This window comes from Notechis scutatus, chromosome 3 (assembly GCF_049901735.1).
Source record: "Notechis scutatus isolate UNSWTSFEM ecotype Mainland chromosome 3, rNotScu1.2, whole genome shotgun sequence".
NCBI classification, from domain to species: domain Eukaryota; kingdom Metazoa; phylum Chordata; class Lepidosauria; order Squamata; family Elapidae; genus Notechis; species Notechis scutatus.
The window spans coordinates 70,651,290-70,676,975 of NC_142011.1; the positions used below are offsets into that span (position 1 = coordinate 70,651,290).

Sequence of the window (25,686 nt, forward strand, 5' to 3'; positions counted from 1 at the left end):
CAGTCTTTCTCTCTGTTAGACCAGAGAAAGACTAGAGGTGACATGTTAACACTCTTCCAGAACTATCCAGAACTATTCTAGCCAACCAGTTAATGAACATCTTCGTATTCTAGCCAACCAGTTAACATATCCTGCAGATGTTTAGCATATATATCCTTCAGTCGGCTGGATCATCTCTGTTGCCATTCTTCTCTATCAGCACTGTAATGGCCAAACTCTAGGCCTTTGATATCAATCTATTGCTCTGAAAAGTGCTGTTAACACTGGGGGCCACCATTTCAAATAATTTTATTCCTTTATTACATAACAAAGCCTGAGCTGGGCGCTTTCCCTGGTTTGAAGCCTTTCATTATATTTCTGTGTCCATACAGGAGAGAACTGGGTGAACTTGGGTTAGTCACTCCTTTTATGACCTCAGGCTCTGGCAATAAGCCAGAGTCAGTCAATTCCTGCCACAACCAAAAGATCACCACTTGGTTGATCTAAAAAAAAAAAAGTGGTTTCCACACAGGAAAAGGCTAAGAAGGAACAACAACAAATGACCAGGATAAAATCAACTAGAGCTTGACTTGACCAGTTTACATATTAGCCTGGGTGTCTGCAACCTGCGGCTCTGGAGCTGCATGCAGCTCTTTGGGCCCTCTGCTGTGGCTCCTTGTTGGGTGATCCCACCACTGGCTAGCCCCACCCCTCACCCTCCCCTCCCAGTCACTCGTCACCTGGCCTGAGAAGGTAAACACACACACAAAGAAAGAGGAAGGGAGGGAAGGAGACTCATTTCCCACAGAAAATGGGAGCCACAAAACCTGGGTAGGCGTGGAGGAGGGTCATGTGACTGGGTGGGAGTGACTCAGGTTTTGTAGCTCCTGTGTTTTCTTTTATGTGGGAAACAGATCCAAATGGCTCTTTGAATGTTTAAGGTTGCAGGCCCCTGTATCAGCCAAACACTGTAAGTCATATTCCTAGGAAGCCAAGGTTGCCTCATGGGTCAATAAAGTGTCCCCTCCAATCACGTGAAGGAGCAAAAGGTTGCTGGCCTAAAAATTCAGAGGGGGGAACTGCAAGATACTGGAGGTCTTTTGCCGCAAAACAAATTGCCACAGGACCATTGAACAATTCAATTATTCAAAATAAATAAACAATTATTTTGTCCTTCCCTTTGCATCTTTTCTTTAATGATTCTATTCCACCCTTTATTTTTTTATATTCGTGTAACCCTTGTCCCACAGCAAATTGTCCCACGGCGTGTCGTTCCCGCGCTAAGTTGCCTGCGGCGAGTTGGCCGTGGCTAATTGTCATAGACCTCTGGAGGTCGCGGCTGGGAGAAGCCCGGAGGAAGGCAGAAGCAGATGCGCTTTCCTCCCCCCGCTGGTGTTTTTGAGGCCCGACCAGACCCCTCGAGCGCGCAGGATTCCAAGGCTGAGCAGCCTCGCAGCGGGGAGAGAAAACGGGGGAGCCGAAACCAAAGCGCGGACTCGGCACAGCTGCAAAAGCAACACCGCTCGGGAAAGGAGCCGACGAGCGCGCAGAGCTTTTGCATTAATCTCCTTTTTTGGCTGGGTGCTCTGCCGCTTGAAGGGTGGAGCGGACTTCCAGTCGCGTTCTTCACGCGTTGCGCCCACCTAGCCTGGCAGCCTCCTCCTCCTCCACACGGGAGCTCGAAGCCACAAATGCCAGCCCGTCTTTCTCCCGCCCCGAGTCGCTTCGCTCCACTCCTGCACGGCCGCCCTTGGAGGCGGGGGTAAGGCTGAGGCCGCCCTTTCCTCTCAGCCGTCCAGGGCCCGAGTTGTCGCCCTGGAAACCAGCAACATCTCCGGCTTCCCAGGACTGCTGAGGCGAAAGCGGTAAGGACCGCGGCTTCCGTCCTTCGGGTGCCAACGTCCGGATAGCTGGCAAAATGCACCATGGAGTAAAAGGTTGCTTCTCACTTGGATGCCACTTAGCGGTCGTACGGATGTTGGCAGCCGAGATAGGGCGGCGGGGTCGGCATCTAGCGGAGTAGATGAGCCATGTTGGCTCATTTTGCGGGAATCCCAGAATCGGGTTAATGGGGTAAAGAGTGTTTTTGTCGGCACTGGGTTGGGTTCGGACTCAAGTTGGAGGCCTGAAAACGTCCCACAAGGGCAAATGAAAGCCCCTTAATCTTCTCCAGGCGATCGGTAGAAGTCGGATTCCCCTGGGAGAAAGTCTGTAGAGATTCTCAGCCATCAGGTCATGCTTGTCCCAAAGGTGCTTTTTCAGAAGGCAACTGGACTTTCTTGTTTTTTTCTTTTGAAGACATTTCGCTTCTCATCCAAGAAGCTTCTTCAGCTCTGACACCATTCCCCACTATCCTGTTAGAGCTGAAGAAGCTTCTTGGATGAGAAGCGAAACGACTTCAAAAGAAAAAAACAAGAAAGCCCAGTTGCCTCCTGAAAAAGCACCTTTGGGATACCTGGGGGAAAGAGTTTCTGCGGACCCCAGACATAGTGGGGTGCTTCATTCAAAGCAGAATATTGCACTTGAAATAATTACACAGATCACTGATTTTATTTCACTTAGGCATTAAAGTCCCCAAAGTGCTTTTTTTTCCCGCCAAAAGGCATCTGGACTATCTTGGGTGGTTGGTTTTGTTTTTTCTTTGAAGACTTTTCACTTCTCATCCAAGACCTGAAGAAGCTTCTTGGATGAGAAACAAAACATTTCCAAAGGATGGGGAAACAACCAAAAAAGTCCAGGTGCCTTTTGGGACAACTGTGACCTGGATGATTGAGACTCTCCATCGACATTGGGTACTAAACTTACTAGTATGTATGTTAAGATTTTAGTTTTCTCCAAGTATTCACAGTTATTGGCCTGAATGGACAAAAATAGAAGGGGAAAACATCAATAGGAATGTCTTCTGAGAAGTAGAGTTTGTGGAGAATGAGTTGAATGTTCAACTTATGGATTTCTTATAGTATTAAAAAAAAACAACCTAGAAAACACTGAATGTATGATCGATAGAAGGATAGCTATCTGTGGGTTTTTCCAAAAATAAAGTTGCTATTTTAAGGTGTCACTACCATAACAACCTTCTCTGAAGTACTCTTGATTTTTGTTAGTGCCCCTTTCCTGTCATTTCGATTGCAAACTAGGGAGTAACAAAATCTTGTTTGTAATGGTGCTGTGAATCTATTTCTGTTGATCATAGGTGGTTCTCAATTCCACTTTGCAGGTTACAAAGGAAAAAATATATATTTATACCGCTTCTTCAGTTACTTGATTTTGTAAAACGGGCATTCATTTCTTTATCAGCTGCCAATATCTTTTCAGCTAAATATTAGGTTTAAAATGTAATTCCTGTCTAGTAAATATGTCAGAGATCATGAAGGATAAAGCCACCCACTTGGCCAAGAACAGAGGCAGCGTATCTTCTTTGGGGAGCCATGAGATCAGAGCAAAGGATTTCTTTGGTAGATACAAAGAGTAAGTAGCAGCATTATATTTTCTTATTTTTCATCTTGTTAATTCTTTGAAAGTTCTGTTGGGTTATTTTCTTTGGGCACCATGAGGTTAAAATTGTTTTATATTTAGCTGTAGAGGTACCCGGTGATAGTTGAAAATTCCTACAATATTTCGCTATATTTTAGAAGCTGGACTGTCCTGGGAGCATTATTGAATAAAGATTCTATATTGACTTCATAGCATGTTGTTCTGCCATAGTGGGGCTTGTACAGAAATGCTGTTCTAGTTGCAGGATGAGATTGGAAAGAATAGACAGTATGGATGGGAGTCAAAATGGCAGTTATCAAATAACTAAAAGGTTGTCATGCAAATAACAGAGTTGTTGTAGAGCAGTATTCCTCAACCTCAGCAACTTTAAGATTTGTGGACTTGTCCTTCCCCAGGTATGGGGTAATTCTATATCAAGGCTATACTTAATATTGTCTTCCCAAAAACTGCACAGTAAAAAATAAATGGGGCTTAACATACCAAGAATCCCTATTCTGATAGTTCCTACATTCCTTGATGATACTTCACAGTTTGTTCAATTTTTATTAATATAGCAACGAATGCAGTTATTGTTGGTTATTATGTTTAGCTCTGTAAGTACTGTGTCATACATGGATGAACATGGCCACCATGAGGATAGTCTGCGTCCAGCTATTCAGTTGGAGAACACATATCAATTAGGTAAGTACAATTTTCATATTGATCGTCCAGTCCCACACGTAAGATATTTAGGACTTACTGTATTCTCTAGGACTAGACTTATACAAGACTGCTGATGATGGCCAAACAAGTATATTTAAGAAAGGTGATGGAACCTAGCAGTAAGAGCATTTTAGGTGTTTCATAACGGGACATCATTCTTCAGTATCCAGGTCATCCTGTTTCCTTTTGTTTCCAGTTTTGACAGTCTTGTCTCCAAGCACAAGAATATATCTTTCTTGCATGTTCCATCAGTTCCAGACTAAATTTCATTGTCAAAGTCATCAACCTCTAAAGCAGTGGTTCCCAAAGTGGGCGATACCTCCCCCTGGGGGGCGGTGGGATGCCTTAGGGGGGCGCTAAGAGAAAAGGGGGCCGGCGGGGGGGTGCTGGCACTCTGTCCGGCAGCCTCGGGGGGGGGGACAGGTGGCACGCAGATGGCTACCTCTGTCTCCCCCCTTGTTGTCCAGTGCAGCAACTCTTCCCACAGCAGAATCTACCCATGAAATGAACGTGTGTGTGTGTGTGTGTGTGTGTGTGTGTGTGTGTCAGAGGAGGAATGTGTGTCGAGGGGGAGGAAATGTTTTTCTTGGAGTTTTGAGCTGGGAGGGGCCAGAATGAGCTGAAGCACCAATGGGAATTCTCCCTGCTCCAGTGTCATCCGTCTCCAGGCAGTCTCCTTTGACTTCACCCGATGGAGGAGAGAGTTCTGAGCAGAGAGAGAAGCAGAGAAAGTGGGAGGAGGATCTTTTCAATCTTGGGGGGCTGCATTCTAGGGGAGTCTTTCATGCCAGCTCGAGGGGACTTCCTTTTGCACACACACACACACCCATGATTCTCATCAATCTCCCTTTCTTTGTGCGCCTGGAGGGGTGGACTAGATGCCCTTTGAGTTCCCACAGTGCCCAGAGGGCGCCCAGGCTGGAGCTGCCGAGACTCCAGACGGGTAAAATGGAGCCAGAGCTTTGGGCTCCCTCCCAGCTCAGTCTGGAAGGAGGGAGCCCCCAGTAGGTGCTGCGGAGGGCAAGGGGAGAGGCGCAGCCCCACAGCCAGCCAGGACTTGGGAGTCCTACACTCCCCCCAATCCGAAGGGAAGCCAGGAAAACCCTCAGCTGACAGTCCATGCAGGAAGAGACAGAGAGGATCTGCAGGGATGCCCCCTAATCCGGGCCCTCTCCCCTTGACGGGGGGATTTCCATAGGGATCTCTCGGCTTTACAGGAGAAAACAGCGTTTTCCGTCCTTGAAACCTGCGTCTCTCTCGAAGAGCCCCTTTCGATCCCCCCTCAGCCCCCAATGGGAAAGCATCTCCCCCTTTCTGTGGCTCAGGATCCCACTTTTCCTTCAAAATAGCCCCTCATGAAGATCCCGGAACAAAGTTTGGCTGTTTCTCCTCCATTTTCCGCTCCTTTCCTTGGACAATTTCAACATCTGCTCATCATTTCAAAGCACAATAAATGATACTTTCATCAGAAAAAAATATACAAAGTAGCATTTTGGGGGGAAATTGCCAATATAAAAATGAGGACATAGAAATGGAGTCGCGATGAACTTTTTTTCCCTCAGAAATTTGCATATCTCAGCTGTAGAACAGGAAGCGTTGCTATAACAAGGGTCCTTTTTCTAATGGTTTTTCTTCATTATTTCTTTATTATTATTTTATCATGGTGTAAAATAGAAAAAAAAATAAAGCAAGTGAGGAAATGAGAAAAGGAAGGAAAGGGAAGGAGAAATGTGGGAGAAAGGAGGCGCCGGCCCCGCAGGCACGTAGGGAAAGTAGAGCAAAGGCAGTCTGGCTTTGCTCTTATTTTTCAAACGCATCGCCACTGTTGTGTTCTAGGTCCCACAGGTCCACCCCATTGAACCCGCTGCACCGGAGGGACCTGCCCAAGCAAGTCCGAGCGGAGCAGTGCACCAAGTCAATGGGGTGAGCCTGAGAGAGGGAAAGAGAGAGAGAGAAAAGAAAGAGAAAAAGAGAGAAGGAAGAAAAGAAAGAGAAAAGGGAAAGAAAGAAAAAGGAACAAAGAAAGAGGAGGGAGTGAGGGGGGGGGAGAGAGAGAGAGAGACCTGATGCATCAGATTGAAATGAGGCCTAGTTTAGACTTGAGGCCCTTTTCCACATTGAAGCATCTTTGCCAGCATCTTTGCCAGTACATTGAAACATCTTTGGCTTCTATTAAAGGTTTTGTGGATGAAACATGGTCAAGACTATGAGGAAGCTCTCACATTTTGTTGAGGCTTTAAACTGGATCCGTTGGACCAGACCTCCATCCTAAAAAATTACTTTTTCCCAATGTATTACTGTGCCAATTCTGAAGAAGGCAAAACCAAAATGTACTGGTAAATTACAAGAATACACACACACACTCCCTTCTAACCCTGCTGGAGCAGGTGATTGGACTAGAATAGATATCTCATTATCTTTTTCCTCCCTCCCTCCCTTATTTATTTTTCTTTCTGTCCCTTCCTTCCATCCTCCCCTTTCTTTGTCCCTTTTTCTTTCTTTCCCTCTTTCTTTTCTTCTTTCTCTCTTTCTCTTTCTTTTCTCTCTCTTTCCCTCTCTCAGGCTCACCCCATTGACTTGGTGCACCACTCCACTCAGACTTGCATGGGCAGGTCCCTCCGGGGGAATGGGCTCAATGGGGTGGACCTGGGGGGGGCCAGCACCTAGAACACAGCACTGGCGGCACGTTTGAAAAGTAGAGCAAGGCCAGAGGTCGGTAATTTTTGCTGCAAAGAATCACAAAAGCTTCTGGGCTGTGCACAAGAAGGGACACACATGTCAATGCAATTCAGCAACATAAAATAAAGAAATACAAATAAAACAAATCAACAAGAATCAGCAAAGCATCTCTGATTAGATTCTATTCACTGCTAGAATCTAATCAGAGATGCTTTGGCTAGTCTAGTCCAATGACCTGCTCCGGCAGGGTTAGAAGGGAGTGTGTGTGTATGTGTGTGCATGGCTGTCAGGTCAAGTAGCTGGGGAGGCCAGTCATAAATTAGAACACTTGCTAAACAACTGGCCATTAAGTGAGGACCACTTGTATTTGGTTTGCCAGTCACCTGGCTATGCCTACCCAGTCACATGACCACCAAACCACAGCTACCAGGTCACGTGACCAGCAAGCCACACCCAGCCAGCAAGCCATGCCCAGCCAGTCACGTGACCAGCAAGCCACGCCCAGCCAGTCACATGATCAGGAAGCCACGCTCACCCAGTCACGTGATCAGCAAGCCACACCCTCAAATTAGGCCATGCCCACAGAAATTTGAATCCCACCCCTGGATGGGGGGCACCGAGGATGAATTTGTAGCACCAAGGGGGCGGTGGACTGAAAAAGTTCTGGAACCACTGCTCTAAAGTCATTATCCGTCTTGAGCAACTTCTTTTATTATTACTACCTGATATAGGTGCCTGCTCCTTTTAGCTGGAGAGCTTGGAGAAGCTTCATACTTGTAGAGATCACACTGGGAGTATATATATTTAGCATACCTGCCGGCATTCTTTGCACATCCCTCCCAGGAATACCCCTCTTAGTATAATGACACAATATGGCAGGATTTGAGGATGGATATATTTAATAGTAACATCTTTAAAAGGGTTTATCTTTTGTTATCAGCAGGTTTAAAACAGTTTAGTGCAAAATAAATTAGCCTTTCTGCTTCCAATTGGATAGGAATGAAAACATAGATGCAGTACAAATAAAGAATACAATTTAGAAAATTATCTGTTGGAAGGAAATATTAGCTTATAACTCTATTGAAACATTCCCTTTTGAAGATTATAAATGTCTTGCTGGCAATCAGTTTTTTTGGTATGGAGCTGCCAAACTTTGTATTAATACGGAATTATTTCATAATATAATTTCATGCATATACTGCACTTTGAAAGTAAAGAAATAGGTTAAAAAGTATTATATACTATACCTTGACAAATGTATAGTTACAATAAAAATAATTTTAAAAGAGAAATAAAATAAAAAATGGGAGGTTCATAAACAAAAATATGGTCCTTTACTCTTTATAAAAATGCTATTTTTCAATCCTTTTATAAATCAACAGCTTTACACTATTTAAATCCAGTTTGCAAAAAATGACATTCACAGATATTAAATATATGTATTCTGCTTTAATATAATTCAAAATTTCAGGGAGATGCTCATTAAAATATAAAGTTGCCATCCAACATGAGAGATCAGCAAAAAACACATTTAACCCAGAAAGCTACCAACAAAATACATAGCTCCAAATAATATGTAACAGTTTTGCAGTTTAACTCTTTTCCGTCCGTTGGTTTTGAGAAGGTAGGGCTAAGGAAATACTTTTTGAAATCACAGACTTACCTGCTTTGTCTCAAAGCATTATATTCAGTCCTCCATGCTATTCAACATCTAGATTCAGTCACTTGGGAGATCAGAATCTTGAAATGAGGTGCCATGAGTACATCAACAAAACCCACCATTATTCCAAAAACCCTCTCTTCTGAGTTTGATAATGGGCTCAGTGGGGGTGGGGAAAATTGAAATTAAAATTTATCAAGATAGAAATGCTGTTTAGGAAATGTCTTGGGGCACTTCAGCATCACTGAATCCATTTTTTTGAGAAAGGCTTTGCAGATTTCATCAAATTCTCAGAGAGAAGTGAACACAAAAAATTAAGAATCTCTGCTCTAAACAGCCTAAGGACCAACTGTTTGAAGGACAACTCCCCTGAGTGTAAATCTGTTGAGGCATTAGGAACAGAGGCCCTTCTGAAGATTCCACTTTTGCAAAGATCATGAAATGGGTATCAGAAATAAAGTCCTATTCCTGCATCCTTCAAGGCTATGGAACCTTAGAAATTACATTAGCCCCCTTTTCTCTCTGTGTTTAGCAAATTTATAAAGAAGAGGCTCTTTTGTCAAATTTTAACTGTTGATTAATATTAAACTCACTTCACACATCTTTCCTATTTCTGTTTTAATAATTGTTATCCACCTTTTAATTGAATAGAAAGGAATGACATGGATTAAATAAAATGAGTTTGCTTTTGTTGGATCTACAGTCAAGGCTTTTTTCATATTAGAGTCTTCTGGAATAATGCTATGTACTCTCTCTCTGCTTCTCAGGTCCTACAAAGTATTTCCCAATCACGGCTGTGAATAATATCTTGAAGGATGTGGTAGTAAGTTATCTACAGGAAGAACAATATGAAGCAGAGTTGTGCAGGCAAATGACAAAAACTATATCTGAGGTACAAAATTATCATTAAAGTAAGAATTAAAATCAATATTGGAATAGATCTTATAGAAACCCTAAAGTGCAGATAGAGGTGAGCCTATCTTAAGCTGTATTTGAAGGAAGGTTCAATTGTTTTTCAGCAACAGAGTTCAACAAATGGGACATTTGAGAGAGAAATATTAAGATAGCTTTAAAAATATTTAATAATTGTGCTAGCCTATGTTAGGACACATTCAAATGAACTTTTTCAGCTATGATTTATATATCAAGTTACTTGTTGAGAAGCTTTTAGTGCTACTTTACTATTCTTTTGTAAAATAAAAAAATTGCAAATAACTTTTCAGCCTGTTTAGAATGTACTTTTCTTTATTATATGCCTTTATATATTTCCCATATATTGAATATGATCAGGGGTGGGATTCAAAATTTTTAACAACCGGTTCTGTGGGCGTGCCTTAGTTGGTGGGCATGTGACTGGGTGGACGTGGCTTGGTGGTCATGTTATTGGCTGGGCGTGGCCAACTCAATATCACTCACATCGAGGCACGCATCTCCTTGCCTTGCCTCTCATGACTGTGGGGATGCTGCAACAGTCATAAGTGTGAAAAGTGGTCATAAGTCACTTTTTTCAGTTCCATTGTAACTTTGAATGGTCACTCCACACAAGCATTGTACCAGCAAAGGAAGGGAAAAAAACTCCAGAGACGTTCCTGAGAGAGGAAGTCTAGTCCTGCCAAGAATGTAATAAGGGTTAACAGAGAGGCAGTTTCTGTAAGCAACACCAGAATGTTTCCTTCCTGCCTTCCTTACAGGATTAGACCAGTAATTTCTTCTAACAACCGGTTCTCCAAATAGGTGCGAACTGGTAGAATCCCACCCCTGAATATGATGTCACCGCTGCATGAGGGAACAGTTGAAAGTCAAGACTTTATGATCCAATTTATAATTTAAGAATTTATAAATGTCTATAACATAGGAGTAAGTGCCCTGACTAACTGTAGAATCAGCTTTGTGATTTTCAGTCAAGGGTATTTGATATTCTAAATTATTTGGAATTATAAATCAAATTTAATAATACATTGTAATTAGAATGGAATGGTTAAATATTTAAACAGATTTGTACTGTATTCTAAAATATTTTAACTCTCTAACAATAACAAAGAGTTTAAGCAAGTATATTTTTCTCCTAGGTAATAAAAGCCAGGATAAAAGACCTGATGGTACCAAGATTCAAAATTATTGTGATTATATACATTGGACAGCTAGGTAAACAGAGCATGCAGATTGGAAGTAGATGCCTTTGGGACACTACAAGTGATACTTTTTCTTCATACTCCTTTAAAAATAGATCATTGTTTGCTCTTGCAAATGTCTATGCTCTTTACTCTGAATGATACAAAAAATGTGAGCTGAAAAACAAACTAGATCTTATTCTTGAATTACACTTCTATCCACATTAACATGATACGTTGCATTAATCAACTAATGTGCATTGTTGCTATGTTTGCTAAATAATCTATTAATTATGGAAGAAAAAGTTTATGGAAGAAAAACTTTTTGAGACACCACTATTGTAATTGCAATTAATGACACAGGGCTTTTGGTCCTGAATACAGTGGTAGTTAAAAATTTGTGAACCCTTTTGACTTTTCAGTGGTTCTGCATATTTGCACATGTGCAAATGACAAATGTGTCATTTAGAAGCATTTTGCTCAACAAATAAATGAACAAATATGTTCTTGACTCATTAGTTTAATTGAGTTCTCTTTAGTGTGGAGAACAGGTCCTATTTTCAGTAATATTTGTGCAGAAATATTGAAAATTCAGAAGGGTTCACAAACTTTTAAGCACCACTACAGGTTTTCAGAAAGAGATTCAGTATCCTTGATGGAATAATAGGTTTAAATGTGAGATCCAATTACATTCTTGAATAATTATTGGTGTATAAGCGTAAGCAGATTTATTTATACTTATACAGATAATTAGTTTGAAAAGTAAGCTGACCCATTTGAAACACAGTTTGGCTTTTCAGAGAAATGTATATGTTAATAGAAAGGCAATGGGAAACCATATGGTACTGTGCAAATTAGATAATAGCAGTAGTAATTGAAGTGTTGTTCCTTTTCTTTTTGTAAAATGATCAGACAAAGAACAAGACTGATTAAGGAGCAGTCCACTCACTCTTAAGAGGCTGCCTATTGAACAGCTACAACTGAATAATATAAAAATAAAATAAAAAACATGTTAAATGTATTGATAAACTGGATAAAGTTTAAGAAATTTAAAGATTCCATTTGAAATAAAAATATGTAGAAACCATTTATGGCTACCTTTTGTCTATTTGTATTTATATTTTTCCATTAATAAGTGCATGATAACTCATCTTAAAAGACCAAAATGCACAAGAATAAGTAGCCCAGATAATAGCACCTGATTTGAAGCTGATTTAAATTTCAGGCATGAAAGGTTGTAATCACAGTAAGGCAGTCACAAAACTTTGCAGCTTATGAGTAGAGACATCACAGTCACCATCTGAAATCCGTGGTCCAATGGAGGCAACATTCCCCCCAACCCACCCCAATTAAAATGCATCTGGAATGAGGCTATGAGTAGAAGTGGAATATGTAGCAGATGGGCTGCAGCTGTTCTGGAGTACTGAGCATTTCTTGAAACCAAGTTTTTCAACCAAGAATGTTGGTAGGCCTTTCCTTAAATCTGAAAAAAAAAATTGCAACATTCTCTTTCCTGCACTCTTTCCCCCAAATAGTCCCCTCCTTTTCACCAAACATTGATCATCATTATTTGCAGGTTTCCTTGCAAAAACCTCAGAAGCATCTTTATTTTGAGATCAGTCCTGGCAAAAAGTAATTAGAAGAATAAACATTGAAATGTCTACATCAATATTGTCTCTTCTGGCTGTCATTCCAGGATTTCAGTCAGGATTTCTATTAGCTTTATCATGGATTTGCTGAACCACTGAGCTCTAGTCATTCATTCAACATTTAACTCCCTAAGAAAGTGAAACATGTTCAGAGATTTTTTTAATTTGCAAGCCCAATACTATTTTTATGCATTGACAAGAACAGTCTAGGGAAACGAATTACACATTTATTTCAAAAATTAGGAAACAAAGCAGCTAACTTCAGAGGCTGATACACAAATATGGCAAAAATGTTTCTAATTTGTGTAACATCCTAAACAGAATAGCAGCTAGGAGCATCTGCAATACAAAGAGAAACATAAATACAAAGAGTAACAGAAAAGATTTGAAACACTATATTCTCGACAAGATGTGTCTTATTTAGATAAGTTTCCATGGCTGGATTTTAATATTTTTAGCACAGCGAATTTATAGTATTTGCACTGCATCCAATAGCACAACAAGTGATTGTAAGCTGTACGAAATCCTCATTTCTTTTTTGTACAGACTTCTGTTGCTTGTCTTGCAAATCTTTCTCGGACTCCATGTAGTACTGGATTAATTCGTTGCTTTGGGATTTTGACTTCTCCATGTAATTTCCATTGGCATCTGTTGAATGAGATTAAATTACTGTATGAATATGTATTTTTATCTCCACAAACCTAAAATCTGAAACTATTACCAAATAAAAGCTTATGTTTTTAAAATTTTTCTGTGTGTGCATAATCTGTTGTTAATATTTAGAAGATCAACCTGGAAGTTTCAATCTTAAGAATTTATACTGGAACAAGCATTGCTTTCCCAGAAAGTATATCCCCAATTGAAGCTAACTTCTTTTTCAAAAGAATGAAGAAAATTATATTTTTTTTCCAAAGGCTTCTCCAATTAGAATAGGAATTATATACTAACTTCAAAAGATCAAAAGCAAACTGATTTGTGAGTTTTGTAATCTTGATATGCACCTGATTTCACTGAATCTTAAGAGATGTTTCTTCATTCACCAAAATATATATCCGAACAGACTCCTTTAAAGTTCGAAATTGCTATATTCTATACTTAAGTCTCTAAATATCTGTATCTAACTATTTAAAACAAAATAATCCCAACAGCTATCATTAAAAAATAACTTGTAGAAATCTAAAAACTGATTAATGTGTATTATCCTATGCAATATTGTTCACAATATTATGTAGCATATTTCAAAGCTTGCACAGGTTGAGGCATAGGGACTTGAAAAAGTAACTGCCAGCTCTAGTCCATTTAAGAACCTCCTCTGGTGCCCCTACCTTCAAAATAGGGCAGAATGAGATTTATCCACGGTAGCCTATTTTATACGTTATTATGTTATTTAATTTTATAATATAACTCATCTTTAAAATGTTTCCGTTAAACCATAGCATATCAAGGTAATGGTAAATTTATTGCAATGACTGATCGCATGCCAAAATTACAAACATTTGGGCAATTTGTATGCTCACCTCTGAGCCCTTCTGAGAAAGGATCACCAAGTTGTCTTCTCCACCGTGATCCTCCACAAGCAAAGGTAACAGCTCGGATCAATTCTCTCCCGCAGAGTTTAATAGTTGTTGCTTCAGAAGGTATGGCCATGACACAGAGAAAAAGCAGCCCTACTAGTACCACCTTCATTTTGTAGATAAAACACCTGGTAGCAATCTGAGCAGGAAAGAAGTAAAGAGCCAACAGAGGTTCATGCTGAGATCCGGCATCAATTTATATGTATCTGGGCTGTTGGTTGAATGACGTGGGCAGAACTAGTAAAATGTTTTTCTGATGGCTTTAAGTGCTGTAGGTTATGTGCCTGGGTTGTTCTCAAATAGTTACTGATGTTTCAGTATATCACTATATTGGCCAAGAACAGCTGCAGTCAGTGTTCCAGAACATTTATAGAATTATTCTGTCTTAGATCAATATTACAAATGTGCACTTCATGCCCACATCCCAAAGTTTTGCTTGTGATATTTAACGAAGTGCAAGTTATTGTGGCTGCTAAATTTTTAAGCAGTTAATTAACTTAGCTAGTAAGAACATTCCAAGTTGCTTTGGAACATTTAGCAGAATTATTGGAATCCCTGAGTTTTTCCAACACTTTAATCATGTATGTGTTGGTCCAGCAATTGATCTTTTGTATTTAAATTTTGCACAGATTTTGAAAACCATCAATGAATAATTTTGGAATGACAGACAATAATTTCGTATTTTGATTTGTTTTTCTATGTTTCTGCTGCACTCTGATAGAATCTATTTTAAGATAGTATCGGTTTCTGAAATTATGGATTTCACCTAGCAAGAATGACATAGGATGTTGCAGAGAGTTGAAACTCAGAGAAAAAGCCTTTAGATCATAAAAGTGTCTTGCTTTGGCTTCTGCCTATAGATAAAACTAAAATAACTATGAGCATAGTTATTCACAATTGCTGAAAACAATTGTTGATAACAGAATTAACTTGATAGCACTCGTAGATGTTCACAGCTAGCCATAGTGATATTAAAAATAACATGCATGGATGGCATTATAACTCAAACTCACCAAATATAATATCCACATAAATTATGTGATATCCACATAAATTATGTTAGACCTTGCATTAGGTCTTCATGATCAACATTTTGCCACCTGACTCCACATGCCTATATTAGTACTGAAACAATTATTTTTGATTGCCTGATCCTTGAAAAGTGAGTTGAGCTTGCTAACTTTTGTCTTTTCCAAGGATTCTATTTCCATCACTAGAAACAAGAAAGACAGCCAGATTGGCCAAGCAGTTAAGGCACCAGGTTAGAAATAAGGAAACAGTGAGTTCTAGTCCCATCTTAAGCATGAAATGGGTGATTTTGGGCTGGTCACTCTCTCTCTCAGCCCAATCCACCTCACAGAGTTGTTGTTGTGGGGGAAATAGGAGATGGAAGGACTATTAGATATATTTGCTGCTTTAAGGTGCTTATAAAAATAATAAAGGTAAGATATGAATAAACAGAAGAAATGGACACAAGGCTGTTGTCAGGCTAGTAGCCTGTTAGAACAGTAGGATACCATCCTAGGAGAGCTATTTACCGCCCATTTTTAGTCCGTGTGCAGTGAATTATGCAAGATGCAATATTGGAGCAGGAACAGCAAAACAATTCCCAAGTACAATGACAGAAATTCTTGGTAAGCGTAACATGAGGAAACACACACAGGTAATCTTCAGTTATGTTATTCTGTATATATCTTTAAATGATATATACAAAAACTCACAAAATTGCAGTTTGGAGTGCAATGCAAGTTACTTTTGCCTCTCTGGGGGGAAAAAACAACCACCCATATCTTTTTTGTAAGGAAGCAAGCTAGCTCAGAGAACCTTGTATTATTAAGAAAAGAAGCCTGTCAGTATGCAAATGTATATCGTTTTCATTTTTCCTTTGACAAATTCTGATCTGGATTGTTTGATCAATTGTAATTGTACTTCATTACACACTTGGTAGTTTGGATATGGAGATTTTTTAGAATTTATTATATGGTGCTTTTTTAAAGGGTGTTTTTGAAGGTCAGAGGTTGGTACACAGTACTCATTTTATGGGCTTCTGTCATCCCAGATCCTTTGGAATATCTACTAAAAGTTAAATTAAATTAATCTTTGGACTAGAAAGGAACTTCCTCAGAATCCCTTGAATATTGGCCAGCTTTATAAATAGGTTTCTTTCTAATTTTTTTACTGGAAAAAGTAGCTGAGACTAGTTGTTTATCTATTTTTGCTTTAAAATACATAGTAGCTATAATATAAAGAAACCTATTGATACTTACATCACATACTTTCTCCAACTTCAAGACATAAGTGTTGATGACTGTTAACTTTGACATAGAATATCATTAACCTTGATGATACTTTTCAGCTTACAAAAGCATTAAAATATTCAGTTCTTTAGTAGAACCAACAAATAAAAACCATCTCTATCTGCTCTTAAAAGAAAGGATGCATCCTTTTGTCACTTTTAGAAGGATAATGATTAACACACTGTTCACTCTAATGCATGCCCTCTTTAGAAACATGACAGGAGACAGTTGTCACATAATTTCTTCATAAAGATGTGTAAACTGCACTTAGGGATTGGTGTTAATGCTTTCTAACCAGTTTATAATTTGACCTGTTTAAACATTCTGTTCTTGTTGCCATGCTTGGGAAGCCAATTTGATGATACAACTAAAAATTATAATATTTGTTTGTGACAGCTCCCTAGCTTACAAGATTTGGAATGATTCAATAATGTAGAACCTTTAAATAAGTTAAGAATGGAAAAGCCATATGTCCTATATATGGAGGGACTGGTCTAGATTGGGCTGGAGGTTTCCTTTTATCTGCAGATTATTGCAGACAAGACCAGTTGTGGTTTTGTGCTGGAGAAGAAGAAGGAGAACTTGTTCAGCAACAGCCCTTTCCCTTTCCAGTGTCCAATGCTGCTTCTCATAAAACTCTGAAGAATCAGCAATATTTCAGAGCAAATCTGTCACACGTTGTCCGGACTGGAGGCCAACAAAATCCTGATAAGTAGCATGCCGCCAGGTTAAAACAAGTTCCATTCCTAAATTTGCCCTTAAGTTGAATTTACATGTAAGAATGGAACAGGTTATTTAGTTATTTAGTTTGTCAAACTATGAACTGCTGAAAACACGTTTAGTGTGCCAGATGCCCCAAATTTGTATAACCCAGCATGCCCTTAAAAATACCTAAAAAAAAACCCACAACCCACAAAATAAAAAAATTCCCCAGAACTGATATCCAAACCTCCTAACCTTCCAATCTCCAGTGCTCACTTGGCTTGTCAGAGCACACACACAGAGAGAGAGACATGCAAGTAGGAACACATGCAAAGTGAGCTGAAGAAGAGGGGTTAGAAAAATAGCAGTGGGACAGTGTTGCACAGCCATGCACAAGAGAGAAACATCACTAGGACTACTCCGTCTGCAGCACAGGAACTCTCCTTGCCGGCCTTTCTTTTTTTGAGATGTATCTCTTTGCCAGATGGCCACCCACCATTTTGAATACTGCAGGCAGCCTATTCATAACTAGGAGTTGTTTCTAACTTGGAGGTTCATAATCTGGAGACTTCCTATATTTATATGACCAATTATAAATTGGCCTCCCTTACTTTGATGCTAACCAATCAATACCAGTATGGATCTTAGTTACCTGTGGAATAAGATTTGGATTTTTCTTTCTTTATCTATCTCCCCCCCTCCCCAATAATTTTAAAAAAGTATTAGAATAGCGTCAACAAAAACAATCCTGAATCCAGGCACAATTTAAACACTGACCTGTCATTCATAGCAAAAAAGAGAGTTATCTTTCATTATATGTGTTTGAATGCTTGCGTTTGTTTCTGCAGGTACCCTTAGATAGCAACTGTTCATTCAGAGGCCGCAAAAAGTTACAATAGTGCTGAATGCGGAGACTTATTTACAGTCCTTGAAATTGTGGCCATCGCAACATTATGTAATCTTGATTTGGGTGATTGGCAACAGACTTGCAATTACAATGGTTGCAGTGGTTTGCAGTCACAATTGCCATTTATGGCCTTCCCTGCCACCTTCTGACAAGCTAAGTCAATGCAGAAGCTGGCAGGAGGTGGCACGTGGTGGTGATATGACATCCCACCTAGCTACCGCAACCAGAACTATTAAAACTGTCATCATAAGTTGGTGTGGACACATAATATCATGTTTTACGCCCTGTCACTTAGTAACAGAATTTCTGGTCCCAATTATAGTAGCTAAGTGAGGACTATTTGAAATCAATTATTAGTATTTTCCAGTGGTGGGATTCAATTTTTTTTACTATGGGTTCTGTGGGCATGGCTTGGTGTGCGTGGCAGGGGAAGGATACTGTAAAATCTCCAGTCAGAGGTGGCATTTGCCGGTTCTCTAAACTACTCAAAATTTCCGCTACCAGTTCTCCAGATCTGGTCAGAACCTGCTGAATACCACCTCTGGTACTTTCCATAAAACATTTAGGGGCTTTTTAAAAACATTCACCGCATATTGTCTTTGTAGATGTATTATATATGGAAAACAGTCACAGACATATATACAGAACCAGATACATATTTAATAATTACGTTTTTTGTGGTGAGCTATTAAATGCCATGTTTTACATCATCTTCACTTTTATTAAATATTTCAGTTAAAAAAACTACTCTGGACTGGCTAGTTTAGAGCCGATCATATCATGCAACATATCCACCTGAAAAAGAAATAAATATATTTATCGATATAAAACAAAAATATTGAAAGGCATTTTGAATACATTAAGAAAAGCCTATGCACTGTGTACTCAATTCTGAAAAATCTTAAAGAAAATTAGTTTTTAATACTATAAATAAGAATATCCAGTATTTATGGTATAGATTAGTCTTTCTCTATTTCTGTCCTATCCAAAATGACCTGTTGATTGCCAACAATAAGCCCTAACCTAAATATTACTGTCTTAGCACACAAAAAATATAGTTGAAATTTATCATAAACCATATTCTTACAGGCCATTTTAAATGTTACACAGGTGTTCCAATTATACCAACATTCATTAATACTTTTAGCCTATAATTTTATACATAGTTCTTACACCTTTTTTCATGTTCCCCATTTTGTAAACAAATTCAAAATGATGAACGTGGATCTTCTACTTACAATGCATCACAACTATCAATCCCAGACTTGTACATCACTTTTTGCCAATTGATTGACTGATTTATTTTCTCCTGAGATAATATCACTGAGCTCAAGCAAAAGCACTTAACATTAGGTGATCCTAGTGCTGGTGCTTTAATAATGCCTTAAGAAAACACCTGTTCTGCAGTTTCATTCCATTGCCTTAGGATCCACAGCAAATACAGTCCTTTCTTAATGATGATGCAGTTATAGGCCAATACTACAACCATAACCTCAGCAGATTCAAAGTAATAAATTACTACCAAGGAACAGGAGGTTTAGTTGCTTGCATCAGGTACAGAGCAATGCTGACTTTTTATGCAGCGAAACATACCTTCTTTCTGTCTGAGACGGTCATATTTTTCAATGCATAAACAGTGACTAGTCCATCACTGTCCCCAATCAGAAGGCAATCTGCACTTTTAGCAAAAAGTACAGTTGTGAATTTCAAATTGCCAGTAGCAGGATTCACAATCAGGGGATCCAACCTATAAATAGCAAAAGATGTGCAGCTGGAACTGGAGAATCGTTCGGCATGTTCCACTGCAAGGCATTGTTTACCCAATTATTGTTTAATATTATTTATTTATTGTTTCCTAAAAATATTTTCTATGTATTATTTTAATTATGTTACATTTTATCTACTTTTCAGACAACTGTCTTGCAAAAGAGCTTACTACTACTTAGCTTATTACTTAAGAAAGACATACAAGGAAAGGGGGGGATGTAGAAAAATATAAGTTCTTCAAGATCAGAAATATGAATAATCTGCTGGATAAATGTATTAATATGCTGGCAACACAGTTGGTGTAGTCCAATTGTAGCCATGAGACAATAGAAATGTAGTGTGTGATCTTTATTCTGTTTAGTGTTGGTTGGAAATCATTTTTAGGAAACGCAGTTACTTACGTGCTCACACTTAGATCCCAGATTTCTACCCTGGTTTCATTCACTGCTGCAAACACATAGGCGGAACCCGGAGACCACATGATATCATAAATAACATTGGTAGTGGAAGTAAAGACTAAAACTGGGCGAACTGAATCCTGGCGCCACAGCATGATAGTCCAGTCTGCAGAACAACTTAGAAACACTTCCGTGCTGAAAGGATTCCATGTGATCTTATACACAGGGCCCTTAATGAGAAGCAAGAGAAATGTAGCAATTTAAATGCAAAGTTAGAAAGATTTTTGAAATAATCATATCTGGATATATTCCCAAATAGGGTAGCAAAGATCAAGAATGGTATAGCAATATTTTTGCAAAAAGCATACTACTCTTCTGGAAGCTCAAAAAGATTTTAGAAGATAATTGAATTCTGAACAATAATATACTGAGCGACACACTTTTAACCAGGTTAACTATATTGATTACAATCTAGAGGAAAAGTTGAATAAAGAATAATTGGATTCTTTTATATTCAGAATCCTCATGATATTATGCAACTTCCAGAAGGATTGGCAAAGGAAGCAGATTAATTTTTGGTCCAGTTGCTGCAGAGAGAGTTTTGTAGTGTAGTGTAGTGATGACAACTGAGAGCAAGGTATTAGCTTAGATGTATGCTCCTCTACTGGCTGGCCAGGTGGTTGTTCTATTCTCTACTTCCTTATCTCCCACCCCCGTTTAAGATCTGTGTAGCCATGCAAAATTATAAGTGGTGGGCAGTGGGTGGATAGAAATGCCCTTGGGTACTAGGCAAGAGACACCAGAAGCTTCTCCTAGGTTAACAACAGTATTGAAAGAATGTCATTCTTAAGATCCTGCTGGTTGCTGCATATAAAAAAGCCATCGCAGGTGTACACAAAAGGGAAATAAAACACATTATATGTTTTCAATATACTGTTAAGTTTGGTCATTTACAAAGAAAAAGGAAAGAAAAAATGAGGGAAGGTTTCCTGAATGCAAAGCTGACTATGAAGATACCATTCCTCCTGTCTTAAAGAGCCGTGGTGGCACAGTGGTTAGAATACAGCATTGCAAGCTAATTCTGCTGACTGCCAGCAGTTCAGCAGTTCGAGTCTCACGGGCTCAAGATTTGACCCATCCTTCCATTCTTCCGAGGTCGGTAAAATGGGGACCCAGATTGTTAGGGGTAATACACAAACCTTGTAAACTGCTTAGAAAGGGCTGTAAAGCACTGTGAAATGGTATATAAGTCTAAGTGCTATTGCTATTAAAGACCTCTTGTGGAGTATGAAACAATAGCAGCAAATCTAAGCACATTTCTCTCTCTTTTTCCTTCAAATCTAAGTATATTCTCAAACAGACAAAACCAGGACTACATATTTCTGAAGTAGTTAGAATGAGGGGGGGGGGGTATTTATTCTAAACATGCCTACTGACAGGTACCAAGAAAGATTATCTTGAGTCACAAAGCAGGGGAGGAAATAGTTCCTTCCCACCAGTGGAGGGGGAAAGTGGGGCAGCAAAGCTTTTTAGAACTAGAACACTGCAAAAGAGAAAACAACAAGCTTTGCTCTGGTTTCAGGCAAACTGGTGCAGAGTCAGAAAAAAAGTAGACCCATTTCCCAAACTAGCCCACAGCATGAGTCTGGAAATCTCGATCTGCTTGTGAACTGCTGGAAAGCCCTCAAATTGAGATATTTTAACAGAGAAAGAGAGATGAAGTTAAAAAAAAAAAAAAAGAGCAGTGCAGTTTATTTGATTAGGTTTGTTTAATTTTTCTTACCTTGTGTCCTCTGTAGGTCTCCAAGTATTGCTCATTGTAAGAACAAGAACATTTATGAATATAACCTTCTTCAGTTCCTGCCATGTAGATATTAGTGTCCTGAAACAAAACCAAATTATTGTGGCCCCTTTTATTTTATTCAACTTGGATGCCTTTATGAGAATCTTTAATGCAGGACGGTTGCTTTTCTTCTTTCCAGATAACATTTGAAATTCTTAAATTCTAATATAGAGGGATTTTCAAATGTTCAAACAACTGAGCTGACCAACAGCATAATCAGATGTTTTACTAAAACAATATAACATAACCAACCATATTTACAAATGCAAAAAGAGTGGATGTCAGAAGATAGGAGAGGGTGGGAGGGACCTACCATCATTCTTCTGGACATCAGGGCAGCATAACAAAATTACACAAGTGACAACAAGTACCTTTCCACTTTGAATGCCATCCACTTAACCTCCTCTGGCTTTGGGAACCACGTTTTAAAACCGCTAATGAATACTACTTAAACATTCCATTTTAGCCTCAGCCATGCCATACTTTATTTCTCTCCCCAGAAAGAGATCCTTTTCTTTCATGATATGCAATATTTTCACATTCTATATGTTTATATTCCATGATGTATAAAGGGATTCGTATGTGTCCCAGTTTTCACTTCTTGGGAAATTACCATATGTAAATGGGGGGGGGGTAGGGGGGTAGAATCCTGCATGAAAATATACCTAGTCCATCTATCTAATGTGTGAGTTAAATTCCTGTTTTCTTTCTTCTCCTGGAACACGTTGAGCAGAATGTGGTGGTGATTAAAAGAGATACTGCTGACAAGTTTCCCAAAAGCATGACTACCCAAGATTTATGGTCTTTCAATCAGATATCAGGTAACAAAGAGCCAAAAGTGTTTTACCGCCTGGGATAGAGCATGAAAGCTCTGCTGTCTTTGAAAAGATGCCCATTTCTCTGCTTAGTTTGGAGATCTAAAAAGCTTGTTCCATGCAGCTTGTTCCAAACAGTTGATAGGAACAAGCCATCTCTATCAGGTGCTTTGCTCTTCGGGGCAATGTTGTTGCTATGACTTACATGAGTACTGACAAAATATTCCAGGCCAGTGAGTATGAATTAAGACATTATAATCAATTAAATACCTTTGGATGAAAATCGAAACATAGTCCTGGAGCCTGCCGAGAGATAAGCGCTTCACTTTTTCTTTCTGCTCCTGATTTTTTCTTTTCAGCTGTAGTTCGCTTTAGCTTCATTAGGTCTATAATTTAAACAATTGCAAATATCAGGACGGATAGTGAGGGCTGTTCATCCTTTTTCTCATACACAAAACATGCAGGATTATTTGTCCAGAATAAAGGGGGAATGTCCTTATCTTTTTTTTAAAACCACATTCAAAAAATGATTGTGCATCAGATGAACATGAAAGACAGTTTAAGCTCCCCACTTACGATGTCACCCCACTACAAAATCTCAATCATGAGCACAATCTCATGCTTATACAATCATTGGGGGGACGGGGACTCTCATGCAATGGAACTGCGCTCTATGTATTTTAAGATACACAATTCTAAAATACTACAGCATCCCTCCAGTCCCAACCAATAAAATTATCCAACAATTTTCGCAACTTGATATCATCTGACTGGGTTGGATTATGACTCCCCAAATCCTGAAGGGTCTCAGTTTAACATTTCTGGAAGGCACAGATTGGGAAGACTGATCAGTGCATATGTGGAAGCAGATTTCTGAATAGATGCATTTAGCAGTTTTGTGAATAAAAAAACATGCAAGAAGCAAGAATGATAATATTAATTCTTTTTAGAAAACCGGATCTTGTCACTCAGTTATCAAGAAGAGAAGTGATAATGTACATTCTATGACATTAATGTCAGCTAATCTGCATGTGTACTCAGCTTGATCAAATCTTTTATTTGAATAAAAACACATTTATTTTTAATTTCAGTTTTTATTTCATCAGCCTGCCTATAGCAAAAGGCTGAAGAAGGAAAATGAAAGAATAATGCAATACTTTATTTCATTTTTGCTAATGATAGTAGATATTCCTAAGAATATTTTTGCATAAATGTGAAAAAAGTTCATATAGAAAAAAGTTCATAAAAGTTCATAAAAATCTGTAATTATAAAACTATTTTTTTATAAAATCCATTAACATTAAGATAATAAATCACAAATAAAAATCAACACAAACCACTGTCTTGAAATGCAACCCTTGAATTATTTCATATAATTGTATAATGTGAATATATTTACCTGTGCAGCTCAGTCCTTTCCGAACAAACCATTTTGTTATTCTGCCATCTGCTGAAATGGAGACGAGGATCTCCCCTTTGTCTTCTCCACTTGTTCCCCTGTCTTGCTCCACCCACCTCAGCTGCCACACAGGCCCCAAATGTTTATCGTGGGATTCACTGAAACATATTTTCGTAAAAACACAACTCCTGGAATTATATAGCAACTAAAAGCATAAAGGTACAAAAGAAAAAAAAACTGCAGAGGGACAATTATATTATACCCTTTGTTGTTATATTATATATTATATAAGCAGGCATACACGCAGCTTATGCATATCAACTTGGGACAGTTACTTGACATTAAGCATAAAATTGGAATTCTGTATATACCAGGAATATATCTCTTACTACAAAGAAATTAAAAGAAGATAACCTCTGATGGTGAAAGTCTTCGGGGTTTAGACTAGATCCCAACAAATAACTTCTGTAACTTCAAAAATTTCTTAACATTGAAGAACGCTTATTTAAATAGAAAATTTAAGAGGCTTAAACAGTTTGGAAATTTCCTTAAAGATTTAGCTTTAAAACACTTGAAGAGGAAAATGTTTCCTACCCATCAGCAATACATTATAATTAAATAAAATATACATATGGACATTTGAAATAAAATAAGACTCCTGCTTTTTTGAGAGATACACTCTAACTCTATTTGTTTGGAAGTGGAAGGAGATGTCTCTGTTACGGACCAGCATCAGATGAAATTGTCATATATCTCTGGAAAGTTGTTTCTTTCAAAGAAAACTGGCACAGTAACACTGAATTCTTAAAGCTGCTTACCATTCAGAGAAACAGGAAGGACAAATTAATACCATCCCTCAAAATTTTCAAAGGCGCCTCAACCATAAGACAAGGAATTAAGTATTAAATTAAATATTATGAGGCCTTAGCACTGCTTATAAACCTGTATGTTTTTCCAAAACAATTCATTATAACAATAAGAAGCTTGAGGAAGATTTATGATATCATACCTGTTATCTAGAACTGAAGTTTGATTTCGGGACTGGACATTATAAACTTCTATTGTCCCATTAAACAGTCCAACTGCTAGGAGGTTTGGATTGGCTGTAGAGAAATCCAATGCAGTTACCCCATGAACACAGTGGTAGATACGTTCTGGCCACTGAACAGATTGTAAAAATAAAAAGTTAAATAAAAGAAAAGTCACAAAATTCATATTTTTTAAAAAAATACTTTCACATTTCTAATTAAGTATATCCCTATTTGAAATGTGTGTATGTGTGTTTGTGTGTGTGAAATTATTGATAGGCACAAACCCCATCCCTTTAAGACAGGCTACAATAATAACTGTTTTTTTTTTAAGGCTGATTATTATATAGCTATTAGATACAGAGCTATAACATCAATGCACAATGGTATGCACATTAATAAAAGCAATATAAGCCCTAGTAATTAATTTAAGTAACATTTGTTTTATACCTTAAAAGTTTATGTCCTAAAAGTATGTATTTTAATAATGTTAATAAACCACAATACTTTTAAATAATTTATAAAATTAGGAAATGATTTCCAAATGATAAAGGTAAGGTAAGACTTCTGAGATAATATGAACTGAATTAGATAATTTATTAAGTGGCCTATCTTTCAAAAGACAGGCGGGCTGTCAATGAAACATCTGGATTTTACCAAATGTTTTGTTATGGCTTCAGA

The 25,686-nt window shown here is 38.5% G+C and overlaps 3 protein-coding genes across 6 annotated transcripts in view; 1 reads left to right on the forward strand and 2 right to left on the reverse strand.

The window, feature by feature from the left end:
- Nucleotides 1–1,630: 1,630 nt before the first annotated feature.
- DYNLT5 (dynein light chain Tctex-type family member 5) lies at nt 1,631–13,017 on the forward strand. Of its 3 annotated transcripts, none has more exons than XM_087960446.1 (5): nt 1,631–1,844; nt 3,295–3,447; nt 4,064–4,155; nt 9,283–9,407; nt 10,585–13,017. In XM_087960446.1, exons 2-5 carry the CDS (start codon nt 3,335–3,337, stop codon nt 10,786–10,788), a joined length of 534 nt encoding a protein of 177 aa, XP_087816572.1. In that variant the 5' UTR covers nt 1,631–1,844; nt 3,295–3,334; the 3' UTR covers nt 10,789–13,017. The 3 variants fall into 3 exon arrangements, with proteins under 3 accessions (XP_087816572.1, XP_026521466.1, XP_087816571.1); XM_026665681.2 differs by having other exon boundaries at nt 1,633–1,844; nt 3,330–3,447; XM_087960445.1 differs by lacking the exon at nt 1,631–1,844 and adding an exon at nt 1,859–1,909 and having other exon boundaries at nt 3,330–3,447.
- INSL5 (insulin like 5) lies at nt 12,481–13,961 on the reverse strand. The gene is made up of 2 exons (XM_026665683.2): nt 13,793–13,961; nt 12,481–12,923 (listed from the first exon to the last, which is right to left on the reverse strand). The coding sequence occupies exons 1-2, from the start codon at nt 13,959–13,961 to the stop codon at nt 12,730–12,732; spliced, it is 363 nt and encodes a 120-aa protein (XP_026521468.1). The 3' UTR covers nt 12,481–12,729.
- A 3,323-nt stretch (nt 13,962–17,284) lies between these two features.
- DNAI4 (dynein axonemal intermediate chain 4) overlaps nt 17,285–25,686 on the reverse strand; it is a 45,643-nt gene continuing 37,241 nt past the window's right edge. For both annotated transcript variants that reach the window (XM_026665992.2, XM_087960444.1), the window contains exons 11-17: nt 24,987–25,138; nt 23,978–24,135; nt 22,849–22,964; nt 21,704–21,802; nt 19,924–20,150; nt 19,349–19,502; nt 17,285–18,550 (exon numbers count right to left, since the gene is read on the reverse strand). In XM_026665992.2, coding sequence (XP_026521777.1) covers nt 18,500–18,550; nt 19,349–19,502; nt 19,924–20,150; nt 21,704–21,802; nt 22,849–22,964; nt 23,978–24,135; nt 24,987–25,138 — 957 coding nt within the window. In that variant the 3' untranslated portion in view covers nt 17,285–18,499. The remainder of the gene's footprint in view (nt 18,551–19,348; nt 19,503–19,923; nt 20,151–21,703; nt 21,803–22,848; nt 22,965–23,977; nt 24,136–24,986; nt 25,139–25,686) is intronic.

Coding starts and splice junctions, on each gene's coding strand:
- DYNLT5 (XM_087960446.1), top strand. CDS start 3,335: ATGTCAGAGATCATGAAGGATAAAGCCACCCACTTGGCCAAGAACAGA. Junction 4,156..9,282: donor GGAGAACACATATCAATTAG/GTAAGTACAATT, acceptor TCTGCTTCTCAG/GTCCTACAAAGTATTTCCCA. Junction 9,408..10,584: donor TGACAAAAACTATATCTGAG/GTACAAAATTAT, acceptor TTTTTCTCCTAG/GTAATAAAAGCCAGGATAAA.
- INSL5 (XM_026665683.2), bottom strand. CDS start 13,961: ATGAAGGTGGTACTAGTAGGGCTGCTTTTTCTCTGTGTCATGGCCATA. Junction 12,924..13,792: donor TTTCTCAGAAGGGCTCAGAG/GTGAGCATACAA, acceptor CTCATTCAACAG/ATGCCAATGGAAATTACATG.